This window comes from Microcebus murinus, chromosome 13 (genome assembly GCF_040939455.1).
Source record: "Microcebus murinus isolate Inina chromosome 13, M.murinus_Inina_mat1.0, whole genome shotgun sequence".
Lineage (NCBI taxonomy): Eukaryota > Metazoa > Chordata > Mammalia > Primates > Cheirogaleidae > Microcebus > Microcebus murinus.
Window position 1 is genome coordinate 83,965,076 of NC_134116.1, and position 16,255 is coordinate 83,981,330.

The 16,255-nt window shown below is 49.8% G+C and overlaps 1 protein-coding gene across 5 annotated transcripts in view; it reads left to right on the forward strand.

The window, feature by feature from the left end:
- SLC9D1 (solute carrier family 9 member D1) overlaps positions 1-16,255 on the forward strand; it is a 42,192-nt gene that overhangs the window by 11,858 nt on the left and 14,079 nt on the right. For all 5 annotated transcript variants that reach the window (XM_076009610.1, XM_076009612.1, XM_076009609.1 and 2 more), the window contains 5 exons: positions 1,528-1,707; positions 3,418-3,609; positions 5,736-5,864; positions 9,241-9,333; positions 13,492-13,678. In XM_076009610.1, the coding sequence (XP_075865725.1) occupies positions 1,528-1,707; positions 3,418-3,609; positions 5,736-5,864; positions 9,241-9,333; positions 13,492-13,678 (781 nt within the window). The remainder of the gene's footprint in view (positions 1-1,527; positions 1,708-3,417; positions 3,610-5,735; positions 5,865-9,240; positions 9,334-13,491; positions 13,679-16,255) is intronic.

A 16,255-nucleotide genomic window follows, 5' to 3' on the forward strand; every position in this document is an offset into this window, starting at 1 on the left:
ACCTGCAGCTGTGGTCTGGGCCTGCAGCTGTGTGTTAGACCTGCAGGTGTGTGTTAGACCTGCAGCTGTGGTCCGGACCTGCAGCTGTGTGTTAGACCTGCAGCTGTGTGTTAGACCTGCAGCTGTGGTCTGGGCCTGCAGCTGTGTGTTAGACCTGCAGGTGTGTGTTAGACCTGCAGCTGTGGTCCGGACCTGCAGCTGTGTGTTAGACCTGCAGGTGTGTGTTAGACCTGCAGCTGTGGTCTGGGCCTGCAGCTGTGTGTTAGACCTGCAGGTGTGTACTAGACCTGCAGCTGTGGTCCGGACCTGCAGCTGTGTGTTAGACCTGCAGCTGTGTGTTAGACCTGCAGCTGTGGTCTGGGCCTGCAGCTGTGTGTTAGACCTGCAGCTGTGGTCTGGGCCTGTAGCTGTGGTCCGGACCTGCAGCTGTGTGTTAGACCTGCAGCTGTGGTCTGGGCCTGCAGCTGTGGTCCGGACCTGCAGCTGTGTGTTAGACCTGCAGCTGTGTGTTAGACCTGCAGCTGTGGTCTGGGCCTGCAGCTGTGTGTTAGACCTGCATCTGTGTGTTAGACCTGCAGCTGTGGTCCGGACCTGCAGCTGTGTGTTAGACCTGCAGGTGTGTACTAGACCTGCAGCTGTGGTCTGGGCCTGCAGCTGTGTGTTAGACCTGCAGCTGTGTGTTAGACCTGCAGCTGTGGTCTGGGCCTGCAGCTGTGTGTTGGGCCTGCAGCTGTGTGTTAGACCTGCAGCTGTGGTCTGGGCCTGCAGCTGTGTGTTAGACCTGCAGCTGTGTGTTAGACCTGCAGCTGTGGTCTGGGCCTGCAGCTGTGTGTTGGGCCTGCAGCTGTGTGTTAGACCTGCAGCTGTGGTCTGGACCTGCAGCTGTGTGCCAGGCGCTCTCCTGGCACTGGCCTTTGCTGCTCCATCCCAACTCTGCCCCACCCGTTTAGATGTGAATGCAATTTTAAGATGAGGTTATTGATTAAGTATGATATATAAATACATTTACTAAATTTCATTATCACACCATCCATTAATTTCCCAAATAAATAGTGCTGTCAGAATCTACATGTTTTTTGGAACCATTTTCCCTTGGTAACTGGAATGTGACTGTGTGTGTCCTGCTTAGAAATTTAGATGGTAGCATAGTATTCAAGTATCACGTCTCTTTTTAAAGTGCAGCTCTACCTCACATACATGGTGGGCATGGTGGTGTATAGCATGATCAGATTCAGAAAATGATTTCCTTATGACTAGGTGGCCTGCAGGTACCACGTTTACATTTATTGATGTGGATGTGCACAGCTTTCCCCAGACAGGTGCCAAGCCCGCTTGCGTTTGAATTGCTAGGACGCTTGCTTCGCTAGCTGACCACGGTCAGAGTCACACGTACATGGATGTGGCCTTTGCCTGAGAGAGCAGACGGACTGATTACAGTCAGGCCAGGTGCCTGAGCGGATATGAGAAAGTCATATCCTGGTTGATTTCTTAATCAAAGTAACTCTCCATTTTTTTACAAATGAACAGGAAGAAACAGAATACGTGGAACTTCTGGCAGCAGAAAAACATCAAGTTGAAGCCCTTAAAAATATGCAACATCAAAACAAAAGTTTATCCATGCTCGATGAGATTCTTGAAGACGTACGAAAGGCAGCAGACCGCTTGGAGGAGGAGATAGAAGAACACGCCTTTGACGACAATAAATCGGTAAGTGGCGCTCCACAGCTGCTCCTGCACCACTGCGCTCCTTACTCCCGGGGATGTGCTTTTGAAGCTGTTCACGTGTATGTTTTCAGTGTAGCATGGAAACGAAGAGAGGCTGAAGCCCGTCTGCGTCACAGGGAGGGAGAGCTGATTTGGTCTCGTAGAAGGAAGCCAGAGATCCTTTATCTCCTGCTTGTGTTTCTCACGGCTGCTGCCTGCCTGGCCGCCCAGGTGGACTGGGGCGGGGTTTGTGTCTGGAGCAGGATTTCAGGCTGCTCGCCGGCTATAGTATGTTTATGATTTAAGGAAATTGACTGTGGGTCTTGGTGTGGACTCACAAAAGGGTTAGGTAATAAAAAACAAATCAGAACAAGATTAGACAAGAGAGGGGAGAGAATAAAAATGCAGTGAAAGAAACAGTATTTTTTTTTTTTTTTTGAGACAGAGTCTCGCTTTGTTGTCCAGGCTAGAGTGAGTGCCATGGCGTCAGCCTAGCTCACAGCAACCTCAAACTCCTGGGCTCCAGTGATCCTTCTGCCTCAGCCTCCCGGGTAGCTGGGACTACAGGCATGCGCCACCATGCCCGGCTAATTTTTTATATATATATCAGTTGGCCAATTAATTTCTTTCTATTTATAGTAGAGACGGGGTCTCGCTCTTGCTCAGGCTGGTTTTGAACTCCTGACCTTGAGCAATCCGCCCGCCTCGGCCTCCCAAGAGCTAGGATTACAGGCGTGAGCCACAGCGCCCGGCCAAGAAACAGTATTTAAAAAATGTATTAATTAGAGGAAAACTCATATGTATTTTAAGGTCTATGAATTTTTGAAAGAATATGCCCTACATCAGGTAAAGTAGATATTTGGAAGCAGCAGAACTTCTAAACCTTTCTACCCTTAAATTCTTTTTTTCTTTGAGGCAGAGTCTCACTTTCTCACCCTGGGTGGAACCCAATGGCGTCAGCCTAGCTCACAGCAGCCTCAAACTCCTATGCTCAAATGATCCTCCTGCCTCAGTCTCCTGAGGAGCTGGGACTACAGACAGGCACACAGCACCAAGCCCGGCTAATTATTCTATTTTTTTAGTAGAGATGGGGTCTTGCTCTTGCTCTTGCTCTTGCTCAGGGTGGTCTTGAACTCTTGAGTTCAAGCAATCCTCCCACCTCAGCCTCCCCGAGTGTTAGGATTACAGATGTGAGCCACTGTGCCCGGTCCCTTAAATTTTGTTTTTGTTTTTTTTTTGAGACAGAGTCTTACTCTCTTGCTTGGCCTAGAGTGCCGTGGCATCAGCTTAGCTCACAGAAACCTCAAACTCCGGAAATCAAGCAATCCTCCTGCCTCAGCCTCCTGGGTAGCTGGGACTACAGGCAGGCGCCAACATGCCCAACTAATTTTTTCTCTCTTTTTTTAGTTGTTTTGCTAATTTCTTTCTATTTTTAGTAGAGATGGGGTCTCACTCTTGCTCAGGCTGTTCTCAAACTCCTGAGTTCAAGCAGTCCTCCCGCCTCGGCCTCCCAGAGTGCTAGGATTACAGGCGTGAGCCACGACGCCCAGTCCCTTAAATTCTTTAATTGAAGAAAAATGTCCAAATTCTTGCTAATAAACGCTGACCTTTCATCACATTTGGCAGAATGCTGAGACCATGTCTGTCCTCCTCCTGTTTAGCGTTTACTCTCTGAAAACTGAAGTCGAAGGCCGCTTTTGGTTGTTCCCACAGGTGAAAGGGGTCAACGTGGAGGCCGTGCTGCGGGTGGAGGAGGAAGAGGCGGGCGCCAAGCACAACGCCACGAGGGGCGAGGGCGAGGGTGGCCTGGGGCTCAGCATGCTGATCGACTCCCAGAACAACCAGTACATCCTGACCAAGCCCCGGGATGCCACCATCCCGCGCGCCGATCCCCACTTCATCAAGGTAGGCTGCCCCGGCCCAGCCTGGGGAGAGTGAGGGTGACGCTGGGCGCACAGCGCCTTTGGCAGAGGTCCCGCTAGGGTTCCCGGCGCTTCCTGTGGTTTGCGGCGGCCTCTCTTAATCTCTAATTTTTCCTTCTAAAGGAATAAGGCATTTTGATATTTAAAAATGAAAATCTTTTAAATACAACTCACATGGCAAATAAAAAAAATGCAAAAACATTAAAAGTAAAAAATAATAAAGGAATTTAAAAAATGAATAAAAAGTAAAAAAAAATTAAAAAAAAAGTAAATAAAAATAAAAAATAAAATGAAAATCTTGTTTTGGAGAATTTGGAAGACTTTTTGAAATTAGGAGTTACCGTAATGGGATTACAGCCTCAGCCATCTCCAAACCGTTTTTCGCTAAAGTAAACCCTCTGTAAAAGGCAGAGAAGTGTTGGCTGTGGAGTCACGCGGCTTCGCTCAGACTGGGGTGCGGAGTGTGGACCCCTCCCGTGGTGCCTCCAGAGGGAGTGAGGCTCACAGGTGTGAACCTGTGCCGATGGCCTGGGATCCGCAGGTGCATGGCTGTCCCTGTGTGGTGGGGACGGGCACTGGGGTCAGGTCTGCGGGTGTGAACCTGTGCTGATGGCCTGGGATCCGCAGGTGCATGGCTGTCCCTGTGTGGTGGGTACGGGCCCTGGGGGTCAGGTCTGCAGGTGTGAACCTGTGCTGATGGCCTGGGATCCGCAGGTGCATGGCTGTCCCTGTGTGGTAGGGACGGGCACTGGGGTCAGGTCTGCAGGTGTGAACCTGTGCTGATGGCCTGGGATCTGCAGGTGCATGGCTGTCCCTGTGTGGTGGGGACGGGCACTGGGGTCAGGTCTGCAGGTGTGAACCTGTACTGGTGGCCTGGGATCCGCAGGTGCATGGCTGTCCCTGTGTGGTGGGGACGGGCACTGGGGTCAGGTCTGCGGGTGTGAACCTGTGCTGATGGTCTGGGATCCGCAGGTGCATGGCTGTCCCTGTGTGGTGGGTACGGGCCCTGGGGGTCAGGTCTGCAGGTGTGAACCTGTGCTGATGGCCTGGGATCCACAGGTGCATGGCTGTCCCTGTGTGGTAGGGACGGGCACTGGGGTCAGGTCTGCAGGTGTGAACCTGTGCTGATGGTCTGGGATCCGCAGGTGCATGGCTGTCCCTGTGTGGTGGGGATGGGCACTGAGGGGTCAGGTCTACAAGTTGAGTGTCTCGGTGCCTTACAGGGTGGGCATCTCCACTGAGAAGTTAGTCTGTCCTCCCTTTATAATGAGTAAGCAGTTTCTGGGGAGATGTGTTGAGACTGTGTGAATGTCTTATTCCTCATCATGCTGTCCCCCAGCAGGTGCAGCACCCTTCGATGATCCCTGCCTGCCCCAGGGTGGAGTGATGGCTGCATTGACCTCACATGGTGGGAGAGCCAGTGGGAAGGGCACACACAGAGCTCTGGCATTTTCCCAGCTTGGGAAACTCTATGGAATTCTAGTCCTCAGAGTTCTTACAGTGCTCTTATGGGGCTTAGGCAAAACAGAAAGATGTTGCTATGTGTCATCTCTCTGCATCCACTGGTTCCACATCCTTGAATGTAGCCAATTGTGGATCGAATATATTCAGGAAAAAAGCAATAAAGGATAACAATGCAATAAAAAAATACAAACTAAAAGAATGTAGTAACAGCTGTTTACATAGAATTACCTTGTATCAGATATCTAGAATTTACTTTGTATCAGGTTTCATAAGTAATCTGGAGACTGCCTACAGCACATGGGGGCTGTGTGGGTCGTGGGCGAGTACCAGGCCGTTTTGTCTCAGGACTGGAGCACTGGAGAGTTTGTTATCTGGGGGTGAGTTATGGGGAGGGTCCTAGAACCAGTCCCCTGAGCATAGCAAGGGATGGCCGTGGTGATTAGGTTGTCAGGAGCTCCCTTTGTCTACTTTGCGCTCTTACTGTCTGCAACGTCTCTGTGACAGGAGTGGTAAAAAGGCCCCGTCTCAGCCCCATCGTTGCCCTGCGTTCCCGTAGATGAAATCCGGGAAGTGCTCTCTCAGTCAGCCAGCCCATCCTCATCGACTGCCGCGTTTGATTTCTGATGTGTGCTGTTCTTGCACTAGGACATCGTGACCATAGGAATGCTGTCTCTGCCTTGCGGCTGGCTGTGCACGGCCATCGGACTGCCCACGATGTTTGGCTACATCATGTGCGGCGTGCTTCTGGGACCCTCAGGGCTGAACAGTATCAAGGTAAGAACAAAATGTAACTGTTTCAGTATCTGGCTAACAGAATATAAAAGAGATATGCATGAAGACTGAACAGTTTTGAACTTGAATTAACAGAGATAAGTTTCTTAGAAACCATACAAAAGAAGATATCCTTTCTGGCTTCATAAGAAATCTTCTCTAAAGTATAAGGAAGTCATTTTGTTTGTTGATGATGGAGAGACTTAACTAGAGAAAACAGCCCTGTTCATGTCTTTAAGTTACATTAGTGTTAGAGCTTCCTTTTCTAGTCATGCTATGGACCAAATTATTTAGACCCACTCTTCACACACTGAAAGCAACTAAAAACACTGTGTCAAATGGATTTTTAAGCGTTTTTTTGTTTGTTTGTTTGAGACAGAGTCTCACTGTGTTGCCCAGGCTAGAGTGCTGTCGCATCAGCCCAGCTCACAGCATCCTCAAACTCCTGGGCTCAAGCGATCCTCCTGCCTCAGCCTCCCACGTAGCTGGACTACAGGCATGCGCCACCATGCCCAGCTAATTTTTTCTATATGTGTATTTTATTTGACCAATTAATTTCTATTTTTAGTAGAGACAGGGTCTTGCTCTTGCTCAGGCTGGTTTCGAACTCCTGAGCTTGAGTGATCCACCCAACTCGGCCTCCCAGAATGCTAGGATTACAGACGTGAGCCACCACGCTTGGCCTTAAGTGTTTGTTTCTTAACATGTGGGAAAACTAATGACAAGCCCAGGTCCAGAGAGGCCACTGGTAGTGAGGTCGTTTGCTGGACGGGTTGACTGAGCCCACCGTTGGCACTGTCGGCAGGGGGAAGGGTCCCTAAGCTTCTGTGGGCTTCCAGGTGTGTCATGAATACACACAGGTGGGAGCAGCAGGGAGAGAGGGTGCCACCTGTGCTGTGAGGCCCTGCACAGGGGGACGGCACACAGCAGGGTGGCTGAGACCAGGGAGGCTGGCGTGCTCCCCAAGTCTCGTTCCCTGTGCTGATTGATGGGCCTGAGCCGGCTCTGGGCTCCCCAAGTTCCCCAGACTGCAGAGACGGAAAGGTCTGAGCAGTGATCCCAGGAAACCAGTCTGGACAGCGGGTGAGCTCTGGCTGGGGGAGGGGAGCCCACCCGGTGGCCTCAGGCTGGAGCTCAGCTCACGGCTCGGGGAGCCTGAAGGGGAACTGCATACCCACATGGGGGTCCCAAGGGCAGGGTTCACCTGCCGGAGGGGTCTCTGGGGAGAATGGCTATTTTAATTTTTTGATTAGGTTTTTATTCATATGATTCAAAACAATATAAAAAGCCATAGGTGAGAAATTTCTTTCTGCCCTTGTCCCACCCACCCTTCCAGAGTATTTGCAACTAAAAGCAAATATTTCTTTTCCTTTCCTTTTTCTTTTTTGAGACAGTCTCACTTTGTTGCCCTGAGCAGAGTACAGTGGCGTCAGCCTAGCTCACAGCCACCTCAGACTCCCAGGCTCAAGCGATTCTCCTGCCTCAGCCTCCCTAGCAACTAGGACTACAGACATGCGCCACCATGCCCGGCTGATTTTTCTGTTTTTCATAGAGATGGGGTCTCACTCTTGCTCAGGCTGGTCTCAACTTCCTGACCTCAAGCAGTCCTCCTGCCTCGGCCTCCCAGAGTGCTGAGATCAAATGAGTGAGCTGCCGTGCCCAGCTCTTTCCTTAAGGGAAAATACGTAAGAAGTAAGGCTAGCAAAGAAGTAAGGCTAAATGACTGGGTAATATTTACAACTGGATACTGTAAATATGGTAATTCTTAACAAATCAGCTATATTGTGGAAAATGGTATAATTATAAATAAACCAAGATGAAAATCCAGGTGGATACTGGCCAAAAGTGGGAAGGACATAGACGGTCACCAACTTACGTTGCTCGACTTAGGGTGTTTTGGCTGCGATGGGCTCATCAGGGTACAAGCCATCGTAAGCTGGGAAGCATCTGTAATTGTGCCTAAACATTTATCTTTTCCTAGAAGGAAGTTGATAGACTTTTATGGATTAAGTTGAGAAATACAGGTTTTAATATGTTATTTTGAAGTCCTAAGTTACACAGTCTGATTTTAAAAAGGGAAAAAAGAGAAAAAAGTAACAATAAAGCATGATAACCGGAAGACAAAGGCAATAAGAGCAAACGGCTGTCATAGTAATACATGTAAATGGAATGAACTCCCCTCTTGAAAGACCAGGTTTGCAGATGGTGTCAGGAAAATAGCACTATAAACGAGATTCAGTGAGAATGGAGGGCTGCAGAGGCTGGAAGGAAAGGAGGAAACAAGAAGCAAAAGCAGGGCAGGGTTCACACTTGTCCTGCCGACAACCCAGCCAGCCCGCCCTTGGCAGGGGTGGGATGGGGCGGGGGGGGGGGCAGTGCAGGGTGTGGATGCTGTGCCCATGCCTGGGCCACTGCTCATATTAAAGAGCTGAGCAGGCCAGGCGCGGTGGCTCACACCTGTAATCCTAGCCTTCTGGGAGGCCAAGGCGGGAGGATCATTTGAACAGGCGTTCAAGACCAGCCTGAGCAAGAGTGAGACCCTATCTCTACTAAAAAATAGAAATAAATTAGCTGGAGAACTAAAAATATATATATATGTGTGTGTTTGTGTATATATATATTTACACATACACATTAGCTGGGCATCATGGTGCATGCCTGTAGTCCCAGCTACTCAGGAGGCTGAGGCAGGAGGATCACTTGAGCCCAAGAGTTTGAGGTTGCTGTGAGCTAGACTGACGCCACAGCACTCTAGCCCAGGCAACAGAGTGAGAATCTGTCACACAAAAAAAAAAAAAAAAAAAAAAAAGGCTGAGCAAACAGTAGCCACCATAAACCCTCAAATGCAAGTAATTGAGTGTGGCGGTTATAGACAACACCCTCTAGTGTGATCACATCAAAAGTAAACAGCAGATGAAGAGTCAAAACAAACAGAGAACAGTGCATGTAGAGACCCGTGGCGTGGCCACCTGTGGTTCTCAAGCGGAAGTTTCCATCCCAGATGGAGTGAAGCAGTAGTGGAGTTAAGCACCAAACTCAAGTCAGGTTCTCCGCATGCCTCAGGAAGGCTGAGGAAGGGAACGCGTAAAGATTAAAGCAGCTATGAATTTGAAAATAGGTGAATCCATGAGCTAGTTCTTATAAAATAAAATGGAAATTAAACATTCCTCTAGCTAATCAGGAGAAAAGGGAAAAAAAAACTACAATCAGGAAGTCAAAATTATTTCAGATATAGAAGAAATTCAAAGAATTGGTTTTTTTAAAAAAAATACTGGGTTTTTTTTTGGTATTCTGAGTATGTAAATGCATGATTATTCAGTTATGTATACTTAATATACTAACATAAAATTATATGGCTTTACATTTTCTTGTTTTTCAGTCTATTGTACAAGTGGAGACATTGGGAGAATTTGGGGTGTTTTTTACTCTTTTTCTTGTTGGCTTAGAATTTTCTCCAGAAAAGCTGAGAAAGGTAAGAACCTGTTGCCTCTAAGCGACTTCATATCATATGATTCGGTTTGTTCACTTTTAGTATCTGTTGACGGTTTGGCTATCAGTTAAATATTTTTAGAATAGAATATGATATTTCAGTTTGGTGTTATTTTTCGAACATAAATTTAAAAAGATAACAAATGTTAAGTCTGAAAAAGTGGAATTTCAGTGAATAACTGGAATTAGCTTTCATGTGGCTAATTTCAGAAAAGGTTTGAGCTAACATGTTTCAACTTTAATATACCGGTCCCCCCAGGAATGTGCAAAACTGTGAGAGGGTGAAATGCCACAAAGATTGAATATTCAGTGTTTTGCCCTAGATAAACTCCCTGCACTGGAAGCGAGTTAGTTGCAAGGCACTTTGCTGATGTGAAGCGGAGTGGGCGGGGTCGTGGCCTGCCTAGGCGGCGCCAGCTCGCCCTCAGCACCCCCTGCAGAAGTTCCTAAGTGACCTGAGGGGTGATGACACAGACATGCTGGAGCCAGACTGGTGGCAGTCACAGCACTCGCCCTTTCTGGAGAGCCGTCCAGCAGTTTGACTAAAGAGCCTTTGACCCAGTAGTTCTCTGTCTCTATGCGAAGGACAGAGTCTAACATACGTTAAAAAAAAAAAAAAAAATTACCCATAAGTATTTTCAAGCCCTCATTGTAGCATTTTTAGGGAGGATTGGAAACAGTCTTGAGTGTCTAGTGAGTGCTCAGCTGAACCCGGACAACTGCTTGATGGATACTAAGTAGCCATGAAAATGTTACGTATAGTAACAAACGGAAATCATTGTTGCAATGCTGAGTTTGGAAAACGATGGGCATACAATGTGACGGTTGCAATCTAAAAGAAGCATAAATACATGGGGGGAAAACAGGAAATAAATATACCAAATAACCATGGATGAATTCTTTTTCTTCATATTTCCCGAATTTTCTATGCTAATCAGTATATACTTTGTCATACGATGATGAGAAATAAACTTTTAAAGTCTCGTGTTTGCTTTCGAGAGCGGCTGCTCTGATTTCCCTGACGCCTTTTTTATATTCTTTTTTTTTTTTGAGACAGAGTCTCACTTTGTTGCCTAGGCTAGAGTGAGTGCCGTGGCGTCAGCCTAGCTCACAGCAACCTCAAACTCCTGGGCTCAAGTGATCCTCCTGCCTCAGCCTCCCAAGTAGCTGGGACTACAGGCATGTGCCACCATGCCCGGCTAATTTTTTCTATATATATTAGTTGGCCAATTAATTTCTTTCTATTTATAGTAGAGACGGGGTCTCACTCTTGCTCAGGCTGGTTTCGAACTCCTGACCTGGAGCAATCCGCCCGCCTCGGCCTCCCTGAGAGCTAGGATTACAGGCGTGAGCCACCGTGCCCTGCGCCTTTTTTATATTCTTTTCCCGCTTATCTCCTGGGTGCGTCCGCCCCCAGGACCTTCTGCTTTCCTCCCCTTCTCTCTTTCCCTTCGTCCTGATTCACTTTCCTGCCCCTTCCTTGTTTCTGGCATGCAAAGCTCCGGAGCGTTCCGTTTTCAAACTCTGAGGTTAAAGGAAACCTCCCTTTCCTGGGCCCTGGAAGAAGCAGCCCCATCCTTCCTCCGTGCTGTGAGCTGCGTGCTCTGCTGGCAGGAGGGCAGGCTGGGTGGGGGCTCTAGGGCTGCTGCAGTGGGGCTCACCGGGGCTGCTCCTTGTGGTAGTGCAGTGGGCTCCTGCGTGAGTTTAACCTGGAGGAGTTTGTAGTGGGCGGCTTGAGCAGACGCCCAGGAGGAGGGAGGGGAGAGCGGGCAGGGGGGCCAGGGAGGCCGTCTGCAGCAGCTGATGGGGACTCAGCAGGGTGCCCGCCATCCCGACAGCAGTCTCCTCATCCACACAGGCAGGAACCTGGAACAGTACGGTTTCTGCTGGCTCTAAATTTACATAGTTTATATTTTTCTCCATTGTAGTATTTAGAGTTAACATATAAGATAGTGCTATGTCACATATCGTGAACATAATAACTTTAGACCATGTAGAAGCAGTGCGGCTTTCTCAGTGTTGCTGTTATTTGAGTCACGCGCCGAGGGCTTTGTACGCAGCTACGAGAGTTCGTGGGTGGCGGTGTTGGCTTCGGCTTGGAAGGAAGCGTGTGTTGGATGTAGGTGAGATGCCCGGCGGGATGCTGCTGTAGCCTGCTGAGTGGGAGAGACGCGGGGGCCCTTCTGTGAGTGCTCTGCCCTGCACCTGGCTGGGGGACTCGCCCTCCTTGCCTCCTGTGGGGACGGGAGCCTCCCCTCCCAGGTCCGGAGTCTCTGCTGCTGCCACCTGGCGGAAGCCCTCCGCACGGGCTCACCGGAGATGCACCTCGCTGCTCTTCCAGTCCGAGGACTGGAGTTCGGAAGGTTACGTCTGCCTAGCAGACTGCGTTACTGAGTAATCTGTTTATCACTCAGGAGTAAACACATGACAGGGCTTTAGAACGGCCTGAAGGAACCAGGGTAATTGTTCTGAATTCACCGGGCTCCAACCACGTGGCCCCCTCTCATGGCGGACAGATCGCTGGATTTTTGAAATATTAGTGATTGCCAGAAAGGCCCTGTTGGACTTGCGCAGGATCCCCTAAAAGTCTGATTGGAACCATCCCCAACACTGGAGTCCACACCAACTTCCCATGTCTTGATGGCAAGGGGGTCGCGGCGCCTGGTCCCAGCGTCTGGGTGTCTGTCGATTTGCGAGTCGGTGCACACTGCCTCCTGGGCGCTCCTCTGGCTCCGCTTGAATTCTTCTTAAATCTTCTCTCACGAGTTTATTAGCTTCTGCTCCTCTCTAAACAGACCCTAAGGTCACTGGGGTGAAGTTGCATGTTCTTCTCTTTCGTATCTCCCTCGTTCTCCCGCCAAATCCCTGCTGAGCCCCTGTGGTGTCAGACCCCAGAAGCTGCTGGGGTGAGGAGAAGCGAGACGCAGACACGCCCTGCCCTGGGGCTGCATTCGGGATTGCAGGAGCACACGTCTTAGGAACAGGAAAGAGAAGACAACTGGAGACAGGGTATCCGAGGCGCGCGTCCCAGGGCCACAGCCTGCGGGCTCGCCACGCCGCTTCCTGTGCTCCATGCATGTGCACCGGTCACCTGGGTGTCCCGCCACACGCAGGCCCTCACCGGGGGCCTGTGGGCTGCCTTTCCAGCAGTCTGAGGGTCCCACGCTGGATGGGAAGCTTCCCACGGCTCTTTGCCTGTCGCTTCCCACGTGGGCCCCTCCGCACCTTGCCTCGCAGACAGGTGGGCTCCTGGGGCTCCCGGCCACCGCGTGGAAAGACACTTGATGACGCGGTCAAAGAAGGTTTGTCTCGTGATGACCCTGAAATAATCTAGTCTTGCCCTTCCCCTGCACACATGTGGGCTGGTTAGACAGGGCTTTGGCTGGGCGTGTGCGGTGAGGGGGGTCAGGTGTCGGGCGCGGTGCTGGTTAGACCCGGCTCTGGCTGGGCACTTGGTGCTGGTTAGATCCGGCTCTGGCTGGGCGCGCGGGCGTGGGGGGATCAGGCGAGCGCTCGAGACAGGACAGGGCGAGCTCCAGTCTAATCCCTTTGTCAGTGCGTGATGCCCCAGTTTTGCCCCAGCGTGATGCCCCAGCGTGATGCCTGCCTGATGCCAGGCGGTTTTTATCGTCTCTTCCCTTCACATAGATCGAGAGCCCTCAGGGGTTAGGGTCGCAAGCCGGTTTCTTCGTGAGGGTTGGCCTGGGGCCCTCCTGGCACCCAGTAAGTGCTCGTTTGAGAATCGAGTGACACGGGGTTTGTTTGCTGCCTGGCTCCTCGTGGCCTTGGCCATGTAACCTCACCTCCGAGTGCCTCAGTTTTCATCTGAAAGTGGGGACATGGCGATCCTGACCTCCGAGGTTAGATTTTGTTTGTTTATATCTATTGGGGAGAAAGCACATATGTGACGTTGCATACGTGTGGGGTGTGTGCGTGTAGCCCCTGTGACAGTGCCTGGCAGGTGAAGGCCTTGTACAGGTGTTTGTCGTGTCAAGAATGTGACACGGGATGTATGACTCGGAGTCGCTGCCTAAGCGATCAGGCGTGTGTCCTTTACCAGACACGCACACGCATGACTTGTGCGTGGTGCTGGGCGGGAGGCTGCCTGCCGTCCCTGACCGTGTGGTGTGCTCTCTCCCAGGTGTGGAAGGTCTCCTTGCAGGGGCCGTGCTGCATGACCCTGCTGATGGTGGCCGTCGGCCTGCTGTGGGGGCACCTGCTGAGGATCAGACCCACGCAGAGCGTGTTCATCTCCACCTGCCTGTCCCTGTCCAGCACGCCCCTGGTGTCCCGCTTCCTCGCGGGCAGCGCGAGGGGAGACAAAGAAGGTAGGTGGCGGTGCGTTCCAACCACGTGGGGCTGGAATTCCCTGGCAGGTGGGAGAGAAAATGGGATCCTTGCGAAGGAGAATTAGTTTCCCAGATGGAAAACAGTAAAATTAGAGCCCTCCCTGGACTGTTAAGAAAAAAATCACTCCTATGTGGATGAGACACCTAAACGTGAAACGCAAAACTTTAGAACTATCAGAAGGAAATGGAGGAAAATAGCTTTATAGCCTTAGGATAGAGAGTATTTCTTAAAATACAGAATCCAGAAGAGAAAATAGTAATAAACATGACACATTAAACTCTAACTTTTAATAAAGCTATTTTTTATGAGCCACAGGCCAGGGGAAGAGATTTCACAGATAGGCGGGTGGATACACATGAGGAAAGGACACAGATGTGAAAGGCACAGATGTGGCTTGAGTGTGCGGCAGGGCTGGGCTTCCTCAGCCTCCCCCTCAACCCTGGAGCGAGACTTGCCTGCCCGGCCTTGTGCAGCTCTGACCTGCAGAGGCCTCCTGGGCCGTGCCGCCCCCAGAGCTCAGACCTGCCAGCGAGCGAGCGCCCGGGCGGTTGCCGTGGGCTGGCTGGCTCGCCAGGGGAGGAGGAGCCGCGTCCCTTCCCACGCAAAGTGCCCTGGTCCTGGCGGGGTAGCGTGTGCGAGGCAGGAGTGGGGGAAAAGCCCTTCTTGTGAAAATACGAGCAAAGGAAAGGAAAGTCTTCCGGATAAATATGCCAGAATTTTCATTGCAGCGTTGTTTGTAATAGCAGAAAACTTGACATCCTGAATGTCCATCAATAGATGAATGGAGGCCGGGCGCCGTGGCTCACGCCTGTAATCCCAGCACTCTGGGAGGCTGATGCAGGTGGATTGCTTGAGGTCAGGAGTTCGAAACCAGCCTGAGCAAGAGCGAGACCCATCTCTACTCTAAATAGAAAGAAATTAATTGGCCAACTAATATATATAGAAAAAATTAGCCGGGCATGGTGGCGCATGCCTGTAGTCCCAGCTACTCGGGAGGCTGAGGCAGGAGGATTGCTTGAGCCCAGGAGTTTGAGGTTGCTGTGAGCTAGGCTGACGCCACGGCATTCACTCTAGCCTGGGCAACAAAGCGAGACTCTGTCTCAAAAAAAAAAAAAAAATAGATGAATGGATAAATTGCAGTATGTTCCACAACAGTTTTCAAAATGAACCAGCTTTGCGCATCAACATGGAGAGTTTTCAGATATCATGCTGAGCACAAAAATAAAAAAGGCAAGTTGCAGAAATGTTGATTGTGTACAGGTTTAAAATTGCAAAGTAAACTCGGTGTTTGTAAATACACAAGTATTAAGGTAGCTGGTAAACCTTGCGTCCAGTCGCGCCTGGGTGTGGGAGGAGCGAGGCCCCCAGCACAGCTCACGGGCTTCTCGGCGGGGCCTGGACTGTTTTATTTCTTTCCAAAAATGTGGCGTGAAGATGTCAAAAGTTTTAAAATTCAGCAACATTCAGTAGTGGATATTTGAGCATTGTGATGATATTCCTTATTTTCTGACATTTAAACTGTTTGGTAAAAGGAATGGAAAAACAGGAAAAAATAGAATGCTTCTAATAGTGATAAGCACAAAAATTAGTGCAAAGTGTGCAAAAAGATGAAAATGTTAGAAGTGGTGAGTCTTTAGTTTTTAATATCAGGTAACTATATATGAAATGTCAGATTTCCAATCAAAAGTGTAGTTTATCATATCTCTAACTATTGACGGATTTTTGCCATCTGAATGGTAGCTTTTTTTTTCTTTTTCTTTTTCTTTTTTTTTTTGAGACAGAGTCTCACTCTGTTGCCTGGGCTAGAGTGCCGTGGCATCAGCCTGGCTCACAGCAACCTCAAACTCCTGGGCTCAAGCGATCCTCCTGCCTCAGCCTCCCAAGTAGCTGGGACTACAGGAATGCGCCACCATGCCTGCCTAATTTTTTCTATATATTTTTAGTTGGCCAATTAATTTCTTTCTATTTATAGCAGAGATGGGGGCTTGCTCTTGCTTAGGCTGGTTTCGAACTCCTGACTTTGAGTGATCCTCCCGCCTTGGCCTCCCATAGTGCTGGGATTACAGGCGTGAGCCACCGCGCCGGCCTGAACAGTAGCTTTTGTATGCCAGCAGCAGAGAAGCCTGGAGAGCAAGTGGTGATGAAATCAGGAAAGGCGTTTTCCACAGCCTGTTGAGAATTGAATATTTTTCCTTGCAAGAAGTGGCCCAAAGCCTGGAAGGCAGGGGTAATCAGTTGGTGCAAGGTGTAGTGAATATAGTAGGTGACAGGGTCTCCAAGTTCAGCCTCTGTAGTTTGAGCGGCATTGTTTGTGCGGCATGTGGCCGAGCGTTGTCTTGCAAGAGGATTGTCTTGTTTCTGTTGAGCAGTCTCCGCTGCTTAATCTCAAGCATCCTCATCATTTCATCCAAATGGTTGTGGTGAACATCGCCATAATCAATTGACCAGGTTTCATGAAGCCGTAGTGGATAATACCAGCTGGACCACCAAATGGACACCACTAGCTTTTTTGATGAATACTCAGTTTTGGACTGTGCTTCGGCAGTTCATCTGTA